Raw genomic sequence first — 12,749 nt, forward strand, 5'->3', positions numbered from 1 at the left:
GTACTTTGCTTTTGGAATAATGATAAATAAACCCTGACAAGACAACCCTGATATATATATATAAATGTCCATGATCATAGAAATGTATCACATAAAAAATCGATGACTAAGTGGAATAACAATTAATTGTCAATGATAACAGGTTTTCATTGCGAAGCAGACCTTAATTACAATAAACAAGTACACCCACAAGATGTTGTCGTGTCTGACGAACCGTAACGAGTAGGATTTAAAAGGGTAGTTTGTTAATTGGGAATACACAATGACTGACCAGTGTCCCCACTACATTTTTTTTAAATTTCCGAACTAAACATCGTGTGACTGTTTATACCATACAAATATGAAATATTCAAATTGTACATTGTAGAATACCAGGGACTAAGTAGAGTTACAATGGGAGTAGTTTTTTTAATTGGAAGTACACAATGACTGACCAATATTTTCCGTTTGAAAGTGCCATTTCTATCTGGTCAAAACGAGCCTTTTGTCAATTTTGGACCATAAATCCTGCAGGAAGAGGGATGGCTTCCGCTCCTCCGCCTCTAAAGTTGTTTTTCTAATTTCAAAATATTAAAAAATAATCCTCGTATGATTATGTATCCTAGATATTTAAAGTATTCGAAATGTTAACGTTGTTTATTTCAACTTTCAATATAGTTAGGAAGCTAATATTAAGTGAATAACGCTAAATATTACCGCAGATATCCATTGACTTCATTTACCTAATTAGTAGATCAACACAATACGTCTACCTAATAACTGGCGGTTCCAGGGGGTTAAACTGCAATATCAATACTTTGCTCTTGAAGAAGAAGAAGAAGGGGGAAAAACCAAACAAATAAAAACTCCAAATAAGCAATGAAACACACGAGTAAAGATCATTAGGAATTTATCACGTACAAAATCAACTCACGACTAGTGTCAGTGGCTGTATTCAATGATGAAGTTTGTTAATTAGAAATACACAATGACTGACCAGTGTTTTACGTTCAAGGGTAATGTCTATTTGGTCAAAATGGGCCGCTTGTCAATATTAGAAATTGATTGTGCGAAGTAGGGGTGGAGTGTCGTTCTCGGTTATCTACACTAAAGTTAATAAACATAACATCATATGATGAAGGCATGCCTTATATATATATATATATATATATATATATATATATATATATATATATATAAGTATTCAAAATGTTTACATTAGATTATATCTACATTTATTTTAACTTTCAATAAGTTAGAATGATAGGTGAGTACACTGTACCTGCTGTTATAGGCATCACCAGAATTAATTTAGCTAGTGGCGTATCCAGGGGGGTATTATAAGAAGTAGGTATAAAATCGTTGAAATGGTACATGTACTTTGATTTTTGAACACTGATACATAAATCAGATAATCCTGATATATAAATGTCCGAAATCATAGAAATGTATCACAATATAAAATCGTTGACTAAGTAGTGTCAATGGATTGATTTAAGGTTTCATGTCCAACGAAGCGTAACGATTATGATTTACGAGGGTAGATTGTTAATTAATTGGGAGTACACAATGACTGAACAGTGCTTTACATTCAATAGTCGTGTATATCTGGTCATTAAGTGGCTGGGGAAATAATTAGTACTATGCGTGAGGGATGGGAATGGGACGGGGGATCCGCCCATTCGCCACTGAAGTTATTATTTGAAAAATAAACATCGTATAGTTAAATTCTTTTGCGTATACAAGGTATTCAAAATATTAACGTCATCTATTTTATCATCCAATGAAATTAAAATGATAAGTGAAGACTGTTGTATCCACACAACTTGTGTAACTAATTAGTGGCGGATCTCGGGGTTAATACATTTGTAAGTAGACCTAAAAATTTGCGATAACATTGCTTTGCTTTATGAGTAAAAAAAGTCTACAATATTAATAAAACATTGATACACAAATGTCGAAAATCATATAAGTTTATCACTATAAAATCGCTCGAGATGTTTAGAACACTTAGAGCCGAACTTCCCTAGAGTCGAGACGTCTGTTAACCGTTTATTCGGACACGCCTGTCAAAGTCTTTTCGACGCTTAATGTAAAGGTAGCAATCGGAGGAAGTACTTTGACTTGAGAATGAATACGATTGTAGAAGGGAGGGAAAGATGGACCGAAGCATGCATTTTGTAAAACGATTCTTGTGTTGTTTAATAATCGAGAATCTTATTTGAGATGTCTGATTCGGTTCACTAAACAACTTAGCATCACCTAGCAGAGTTCATGTTTCACCGTAAGCACTTAACACTAATTTTAGAATATGTAAACAAGTTGTAAGCTAGGCCTATTCCGTAATTCAACAACATATCACAGGAACTGGTAATTTAATCTGTAGTAATAATACTGCTACCCTTTATAAAACCACAAGGATGGTGGGTGACGATAATTTTAAGAACTATTTTGAAACGAAGTTTTGAGTGAAGTATCAGCCCTTGTAGGTCCCCCCCCCCCCCCCCCAATAGCAGCTGATTAGGGGATGGTACGGTATATGGTATATACCCACACTATTATTAATACAGACAAAATTACCGGTTCCTGTGAACATATTTTAGTACCTGACGACATATGAAGGGTTGTGAATAGTGAATGTGAGCAACTGCATGTGAATGCACGGGCAATGGAAGTTGATGTAAATAGATACATGTAGTATGTGCATGTATATATATTTATACATGCACATACTATATATTTACATTAACTTACAGTGCCCGTGTGTGAATGAGTATTTCATAGTGTTCTTGTCTGCTTGTTGCAATAATATAGTCCCGTCCAATTTTATATGGATATTTTTGTGCAAGGGTTATATGTATACAATTAAAATTGCATGGGGAAAAGTTTAGTAATGCAGAGCTCTAATATCTTTTATTATCTCTCATGTTTTTTAGACATTTATTCACAAACACATAGGCCTACACATAAGAGTTTATAATTACTATATATATTTAAAAATTAATGCCATGCCTTGGCTTTTAAGTACATTTTAAGAATCATGACAAACAACACTTTTTAAGATACAATTTTCTGTTTTATTGTTATATTCATGGAATAAAAATCCCATCCTGTGTTTTATTTGGGATATCTATTCCCATTCATGCTCAAATAGGATATTTACTGCCATTTCATGTTCATTATGGGACATTTCCTCCTATGGGACATTGTATCCCATATTAAGTTTAAATATGGGAGTTAAAATCCTATGGGAGAAATTATATTTTTTCTCCCATAGGATTTTTTGTGGGAGTGAAAATCCCCCAAGTGGGATTAAAAATCCCTCCAAAATCCCATGGGATTTTTTGATTTCAGGTGAAATATCTTAAAAACTACAATAGGTGCAAGTGTAAATGTTGGTGCATGTCTTGTGAACATAAAATCCCATCTTTTTTTGTGAAGGGTTTATTTGTATCCTTAATAAAAGGGTTGGCGAAACTCCGGACTTTTGTCGTGTCCAGAGTTAAATGTCGCACTGTTACAAGTAATATTGAAACAATAACACATATTTTTACTTCGTGTAATAAGACCCAAACATTGTGGAGTGAGTTAAGTCTTCATATATATAGAAAAATTTCAGAAAGAATTGGTTTTAATGTGTCAAATATAATATTTGGTGAAATTCCACTGTCTTTAAATAATAAAGCCATAAACTTTATAATTTTATATGCTAAACAATACATATTTATCTGTTTAATGCAGAATAAAGAACCAAATCTTGTTAGATTACTATGTCACTTAAAGTTTAAATATCATGTAGAGAAATATGCTGCAATTCAAGCATTTAAAATACATAACTTTGATAAAATATGGATGAAGTGGGAAAATATTTTTGCAATTGATTAATTATTACTACATGTACTTGTCATTATTTTTAGTACATGTATTATTGTTATTATTATTACTTTCACTATTGTACAGCAAGTAACCTAAACCACAGGGAGATGTATGCATGTATGAAAGGTATGTTTGTGTAAGTGTTTGATGTATTGTATGAAACCAAAAAAATAAATAAATTATAAAAAAAAAAAAAAACTCGAAACGGAATAAGGGATATCCGAATTAATCTCGAGTTCTGAAAGGCTATGTAAACCCCAAAGGATATCGAGAGTATTGGCGCTCTATCTAACAACAGCCTAAACTATCAAGGTTATGAATTCCAAAACAATGCGACATAAAAAGAAATGAGAACAAAATAAAATAGGTACCCAGAAGTGAACGAGGGGTTAAAGGGCCGGTTCCTACCACTTTTCCTCCACTAGGATCTTTTTCTTTCAGCTTAGATTAGTTTCACTTTCTGTCTTACACGTTCCCGCACCTCAATTGTTGTTTAGGTGAGATGATTAAAAAAACACCAGGCACGGCTCCCCCTTTTTATAATGACCATTATTTGTGGTTTGTAATACAATCAAATATATTGTGTGAGACCCCCCCCCCCCTATTTTTCACAGTAGTAGTGAAAGAAGAATCAAGTCCTGAAATAGTAGCAAAACCCTCTACTCACCCCCTCCCCACGGAGTATATAAGAAATTAAAAACTGGGGAATTTCTTTTTTATTTGAGGCATTATAAGACATCTCTTCCCCTGCACAAATTAGGAATTTTGTTGATGTAATTTTTTTCTTTCTTTCTTTTTTTTCTTTTGTTATTGTCTTTGCTTGTGAAGATTTTTATTCTTTCTGCTGCTACCGGTCGCGAGAGTTCAGTGGTTGAGCTTTCGCTTTGTAACCGGGAGGTCGTGAGTTCGAGCTCCGATCGTTTTGCCAAACACTCGGCATTTAGAAGTGAGAATCACGGGTTTTTCAGTTTAACTCACCTACAAATGGTGATGTCTCAATGTGAGTATAACATTCTCGACGGGAAGTAAAACAGAAAAACCAACAATCTTCTGGCTTGCCTCCCCCCCCCCCCCCCCTCCCATTTTTGAAAATCGAGGATACATTACTGAAAGATAATTAATGGTTAATGGAAGTGAGAATATAATTTGTAATTTGTCTGGCACATACCACAATATTGTCAAAGCTGGGGGTAGTTGGAGGAAAAGTGGGAAAATTTGCCCCCCCCCCCCCCCCCAATATATAAAAGTTCTTTAATCTTCACTTTCGTAATCCGTGTGTGGAGATTTTACTGCTATTTCATGGCATTAAAGCATACATCCCTCTCATTAAATTCACTATATACTACTCACTACTACTGTTGAAAATAGGGGGGGGGGGGGGCACTCACGTCTGCATTACCAAATAACAAATAGCGCCAATACTATCGATATCGTCTGGGGTTTACATAGCCATAGCATCTTTCGGAACTCGAGATTAATTCGGATATCCCTTATTCCGTTTCGAGTTTTGTACTGTTTACGCACTTCCGTGATTAGAGATTTGAATGAGATGACTCTGGACAGAAAAAAATTATTAAAAATATACAACGGATAGACAGCTGTTATTAGAGGATTTTAATTATTAAAGAAGAATTACTGGGAGTGAATGGGGCCCTGGCTGGTAAGCAGCGTAAATAACTTTTAATCGACAAATATCTCTCATGGGGTACGGAAAGGGGTAGATTGAGTTGCAAGCCTTGTTATATATTATTGTGCCGTTACCTATTTTCGATAGTATCCTAATTTCGATAGGTTTTTATTTTTAACGATCATTCGGAAATCGTGACGTCATTTTTCGGAACTTTTTCCTCATAATCAGCGTCAGTAGCAACAAGTGTCAGATAGCCGAAAATATCAAGAATTATGCCTTTCAGAGAGGTAAGACTACAATTCTTTATGCATAGGTTCAGAAAACGCCATGTTTCCTTAATGCAAAAAAATTCACATTAAAAACCCAACCATTTTTCGTTGAAAACAACGCCTAATCGAGGTATGCTGTCGTCTGATGATCAACTCAACGTTTTGTTCTAAAAATAGATAAGCCTCACTTTGGGCAAACTCTCGCTTCAAAATAAAAACTATGGAAGCGCGTTATAGTCTTATTACCATACATTTTGAAAAAAGTATCTTTGCTTTAAAACTTGTTTTTATTGATACGTTGTTTATTTGTTTGCAGATATTAATTCATTGTTTATTTTCCGTCCAGAGAGGAACTTATAAGAATTATGGTCCAGAAGCATTAGACAATGCATTCCAGGCGGTTAAAGATGGTATGAGTGTCCATGGTGCAGCCAAACGTTTTCAAGTTCCCTTAACAACTTTAAGAGATAGGGTAGACGGACGTATTAGTATTGAGTGTGTCTCGTCAGGACCTCCACCACTGTTTACACAGGAACAGGAATCCTACATGGTAGAGCATGTGAAGACCATGTCAGAGATAGGATATGGATACACTCGGGCAGAAGTGTTGAATCTAGCATCTGATTATGCTGCAGATCTAGGTATCAGAGAAAAGGGTAAAGACTTGACAATGAAGTGGTACTACAACTTCATGAAAAGGTGGCCTGAACTTCATGCCATGAAACCATCAGGATTATCAGAACTTCGGGCAAAAGCTGCGTCGCCAGAATGCATCAAGAAGTACTTTAAAGAACTAGAAACTATCATTGACAGACATGGACTGAGGGATAAACCCCAACATATATTCAATGTTGACGAAAAAGGAATCAATACTGGTGGATCAAAGCCTCCAAACATTATTTCAGCTAAAGGGATGCCAGCACAAGTCGTGACTTCTGAGAGATCACAAACAATAACTGTACTAGGGTGTGGTAATGCTTTGGGATCCAGTATTCCTCCCTATCTGGTGTTTCCAGGTAAGCGATTGCTACCGGAACTATTAGACGGTGCTACTACTGGCTGTGATGGATCCATGAGTGATACAGGCTATTCTAACACTGACATTTTCAATAGTTATATTAAGAACCACTTCACCAAATATGTCCAGTCTAGGAACCCAGAGCAGCCAATTCTTCTTTTGTATGATGGACACAGAAGCCATACTTCTTTATCTTTAATCCAATGGGCTCGTGAAAATAACATTATTCTTTTTGTATTGCCGCCACACACTAGTCACCTTTTGCAGCCGATGGATGTTGGATGTTTTGGGCCATTTGAGACCTTGTATCAGCAGGAAGCTCACAAATTTATGCGCCAAAGTGTTGGTCGCTCTGTGACAAAATATGATGTGTGCAGGATGGTGTGCAAAGTGTATGATACAGCCCTTAGTCCTCAGAATTTAAGATCAGCCTTCAGGAGAACTGGTATATACCCTCTGAATTCATTAACAATCAGTGAAAACAAGACTCTACCATCTCTTGTATACAAAGGCAAGGCAGACATCATCAATGCTCAAACAACATCTGAAACCACTGATAAGAACATTTCAGCTACAGCCGAAAGTTTTTTTAACAAACGTGGGGGAGAAGTTCTATTTGCTGCTGGGAAGGCCAAGAAACCAAGAAGAAATCTGAGTACCATCATTGCTGGGAAAGCCATCACAGAACAAGAAGTGTTTGAAAAAATTCGGGATTACAATGAAAAGTCAACAGAAAAATCTGTCAAAGGAAAGGGAAAATTAATTGAAGAAAAAAGGCAAAATTCACCATCTAATGAGAAAGCAGGTCCTTCAACAGTTTTCACTTCTACATCTAAATCACATCTTTTGCCTGCATTGTCAGATGAGGAATCTATAGCAGATGAGGAACGGTGTTGTGTTTGTGACAAACTGGAGCCAGAACAGTTGAAGTTTAAGCCTTACATTGAGTTTGTAAGGTGGGGACAGTGCCATTGTGGACATTGGGTCCACCTTTCTTTCTGTGTCAAGGAAAAGGTGATCAGAAGAGACACACAGATAAAATGTCCCCATTGTGTTTAACATTTTTAACTGTAATACATTGCAAGCAAATTAATTTTACACAATCAATTGAGAGAAAAAAACTTGATAAATTTGTTTAATGTTGTTTTAATCGTTAATTATGAATTCAAAATTATTTTGTGTAATCAAATTGATTAAAAAAATAATCGAGAAAAGACTTTATTTCATGTTGTTTTAACACTAACAGCGCGCCATACTTACTATCGAAAATAGGTGACGTCACTCAAAACAACCCTGATCATGGCGGATCTCAAGAAAGTTGAAATACTACCGGGATTTTGATAATTTTACGCAAAAAACAGTATATATGTGTTAAATATGGTCAATTGTTCAGAACAGATATAATTAAGGTGAGAAATAAAACACTGAACATATCAAATTTGTAAAAATTGTATTACACTATCGAAAACCGGTAACGCCAGGATATGAATCAGTGGGATAAGACATTTTTTAAAACGTGGATAAATTAGTGTTCTCTGATAATGATACGTGTATTTAAGCTTCCTGGAACATGAAAAAATCTATAAAGAGACACCATAGATCAGAGAGAAATATTTATTCGTGGTTCGAATTTCCTCCATTGTTTACATATACGTTATAGTGCAATATCCTTGACCCAGGCGCCTATGGGAAATTACAACACAGCGTGCTCTGTGTTGCCTCCAAAAGGACCTCATTTTGTTCACAGATGTGTGTCAGGTCAACATCGCACGGATCGAAACACTTGATAGATACTTGAAAGAAGTGTAGTGTTTTAACATTTTGTTTTTATTGTTCCTTTGCGTAATGAATATATCCTTCCAGACATTGCTCGGTATTTGACATCACCACCATGACACACACGATGCACGGAGGATGAAGTCGACGAGTGTCATTCCAGTTTGAAGATGGCCAAGTTTAAAGCATGAAAAGTTTAGAATGAACGGGCCGAGGGCCATGTAAGGCAAACAAAATCCCCACTGTATTAGCTATAATATGCATTCTGGTCCTCAAATTATATCAGATCAAAACAACAATTCGACGAATCTCGAGTTTTAACAAATAATGTTCATCCTGCAGGTAAAGGATAAGATCGCCTTTTCGTCCATAGACTTATTCACTGGTTTCAGAGCCATTTTTATCGGAGACAAACTTTGCAACAGATAAGTAAACAGAAAGAGCAATGGAATAAATTAAGAGTCTATTTTAGAGATAAAACAAATAAGTTGTCTTTTTTATAAGTAAAACAAATAAGTTGCCTTTTTTATAAGTAAAACAAATAAGTTGACATACCTGGTCCTGCCTCCGCCGAATTTTTAATAATGAGAACAAATAACGTCCACTGATACCAATGCATTGGTCACAAAGTTAATCTGATGATGTTGATGATTATAAAAACTAGAAGCTTGGAATATAAGTTTTATTTAGCTGGTATATGTACCACCATGTTACAAGTTGAAAACTTCCTCGTTTTAACTTAGAAACCAATGCTTGAAATTCTCCCTTTGCTTGATAGATATATGTGTATTTCACATATCAGATCATGGTACGGTAACAAGGCGCTTCCTTTATACTTTATAGTTCCTACTTAATTTGAGAACAATTGTTAGAGACTATTATATTTATATTTTGCATACAACTTCCCCTTTAGTCGTTGAAATCTCTCTCTCTCTCTCTCTCTCTCTCTCTCTCTCTCTCTCTCTATCTATCTATCTCTGTGTGTGTGTGTTCTGTCGACAGTTAATATACAACTGTACATGTTAAAAGAAATGTATATGATTTTATATACAACACATATATTTATGAATAATAGTAGATAAAGAAACTACATTTTTGTACCACGCCATTATAATTTTCATTAATGCCACGTTTTTGAACATTTAACTGTATGTTCCCTGCGTACAACATTTTCGATTCGTTTCCAGTCTCTAGAATGCTTTTTTACTTCAAATAATTATTATGTTCCCTTTTCAGTAACAAATGCACAATATCCAATATTTTATTTTGATTGTCATTTCCACTCGGTACCACGCTCAGTGCACGTGCTATAGAGGAAACAACCCTCGTTGTGTTTGGATTTCCTTGTGTACACTAGTATGGACAACAATACTGATTAGTCAACTTTCTCTGAATTGTGTTTGCCAGTTGACAGAGTCTAACTTACTCTTATTGAGAAGTCTGCAGAAATGCTGAATGGATTTCTGGAATGGTTAATCTATGCATTAAACGGAGCAAAATGAAAATATAAGATTTGTCAATGGATTTCTTATCCAGAGAGTCTTAAGGCTTGACTCAGATGGTCTTTCTCCGCAGAAAGTGTAGATAATGGAGAGCCCTGATCAGTTTGCTCAGCAATGAGTCACTAAATCCCACATCGCGCTAGCTAATCAGAGAACATTATTATAAGCAGTTTGCTCAGCAATGGGTCACTAAATCCCATATCGCGCAAGCTAATCAGAGAACATTATTATAAGCATTTTCTTCCGCATTATAAAACAGAGAAAGAATCACGTGATATTCAATAATCAAGGGCCTCAGAGTCAACTCGTCCAGGATTTCCAACATGGGAGTATATAAACAGCTACATCCTATGAATTTTCATTCTTAATCTTTAATTAAGGAATGCATATATTATCTTCTCGTTGGATGGAGGTATTCCACGAAAAAAAAGACGGAAAACTGCATCATTGCGCGTAGCGCATGATGCAAATTAAAAAGAGGTATTCCACTAAAAAAAAAAGAAAAAGACAGAAAACTGCATCATTGCACGTAGCGCATGGTGCAAAGTTTTCCGTCTTTTTTTTTCTCCGTGGAACACCTCCATCCAACGAATAGATAATATATTCATTCCTTATCATTTAAATATGTAAAGCATTGAGTTTGAATGATAAAACATTATATGATTTGAGTTGAATTAACGAGTTATTCTTGGACTACATTCTGTGTCATTTCGAGATGGGCGTAGTAATTTGTGAATACACAACTAAAAAAAACCCACCTAAATCCGTTAGGCCTAATGGCAATTTCCACGAACTGTTGTTTACTGTTGAGCAAACGGGTTTCTTGTGGACTGAAGAATGCAGTTTTGAAAGGATGAGTTAAAGATAAGTCCTGTTGAGAGAAAATTGCTGGAATTTTGTTGAGTGGAATTGAAATTAAGTGCGATGTCGGTGCTAATGGAAAGCATGGGACATGTGCATAATCATGATGTGGGATACCAGGTAGAGTTCTCTTGAGGGTTGTCACGGCTTCCAGGTGAATAAGTGAGTGTTACAGAGGGTTTTTCGAGTTTTATCAGTAAATTTATAAGGTTGTGATAGCTGTTGTAACGTCGCACGGAAGCTTCGTTTCGGTGCCCACTCATAAACATATTATGCCGGAGTTCGAAACCATTAAACGTTAAGGGCTACGGTATTGCAGTATCTCTGAGGCAGTGTGCGGTGTATCTGGTATTTGGGTTCGTGACATGAAGGAAGTTGTCGCAAGGTGCAAACTGGACTATTGTCATCATTCAACTCTCAGCCCGGAATTGCAGAAACAAACGTGTGTTGTTATATTTGAATTGATTTTGAGTTAAATTTCATTTTGCATAATTAATTATTATTTATATTTGATATTTGTTTGTTTTTGTTTAATAAATTCATATAGATCGATAGAATTGTTAAGTTTTTCTTTTCAGGATTCCCTAATCTATATATATATAAATACGAAGCATCCAGAGGAATCCCCAACATTCCAATAGAAAGTAGTTCCCGCCATTTATTTATTTTTTCCCTTAGAGTACGATATACCAACGGGTTTTCAACCAATGAAAAGGCATGTAAACATGTAAAATTAAATGATAGTATGGTAAAACAAAATTAGCATGCATAAGTATTGTGCTAAACTAGATATATGTAGAATTCGAAGGTCACAAACTAGGAACACGATACATCGGTTTGAGGAATTTACCCATAAAAGCGTTAAAATTTGTGTGAACATAAAGGTCACTATCCATGGTACCCAGCACACCTGCATGAGATTATCACTTATCGGTACATGTCAAATATCAAAAGCCTACCGCAGAATACAAAACAGTAACAGCCCGGACACAATCTGTAGAAGGTATCGATACAAATTATTCTCTTGAAGTCTTTAACTATCTTGATCGTCTCTTCCTTCGTTTTGTTTAAAGACCGAGAAAATAAGCACCGTCTTCAAATTTACCTGGTCTGTGAACCCTTGTCAATCAGGAAAAAATCAAGCTTCAGATTGGATGCTAGAAATTGATGGACATTTAAGTACTAGTCTTTGTGTATACCTTATCTATCTTAACTGGCGATTGAGGCGTCTGTGCAATCTTTTGATGCTTACCGCGTAAACCTGCTCAAGAGGGAAACGGTTCTGGCTTTTTCATGTAGAGATAGTCACAAAATAGTAGTAAATTTTGCATACAATTACATAAATTATTATAGAATATAGTAGGCTATGCATAGAAATGGGTACCATTGATAATAATTATTATGGATTGTTGAATATGATTTACACGCACATCGATTTTATACTAAACAGATTAATCATGAGTAAATACATTGTACGTTAATGAAATCTTGTTTACCTCACTTACATGTACCTGAGGAAAACCGACCGATTGAAAACCTCGGCCTTTAAATGAAGTATTCCCGCAAAAATGTACCACGTGAGTATGTAAATGGAGTTAACTTGTTGGTTGCTTATTTACTTACATAAAGTTAAAATACATGTAGAATTCGTTAATATATTTCAGATATGTTTTCGTCAGAATTCTGTTGGAATATTACATATTTTTGCAGTTCAAGAATCGACATATAATTTATTTTCACGGAAAGTTAAATGCTACAGTGTGCATATCAGGTAGTACGAAGTCTTTAATCATCTATAACCCCCTCCCTTTATTCATGCGCGATTATTTTAGTTTAAA

General features: G+C 35.4%; 1 protein-coding gene across 1 annotated transcript in view; it reads right to left on the reverse strand.

Moving 5' to 3' along the window:
* Positions 1–9,467, reverse strand: part of LOC125652049 (MAM domain-containing glycosylphosphatidylinositol anchor protein 2-like) — a 50,013-nt gene extending 40,546 nt beyond the window's left edge. The window contains exon 1 of the mRNA XM_048880951.2: positions 9,104–9,467. Within this exon, the coding sequence (XP_048736908.2) occupies positions 9,104–9,167 (64 nt within the window). The 5' untranslated portion in view covers positions 9,168–9,467. The remainder of the gene's footprint in view (positions 1–9,103) is intronic.
* Positions 9,468–12,749: the final 3,282 nt, after the last annotated feature.

This window comes from Ostrea edulis, chromosome 5 (genome assembly GCF_947568905.1).
Source record: "Ostrea edulis chromosome 5, xbOstEdul1.1, whole genome shotgun sequence".
NCBI classification, from domain to species: Eukaryota; Metazoa; Mollusca; class Bivalvia; order Ostreida; family Ostreidae; genus Ostrea; species Ostrea edulis.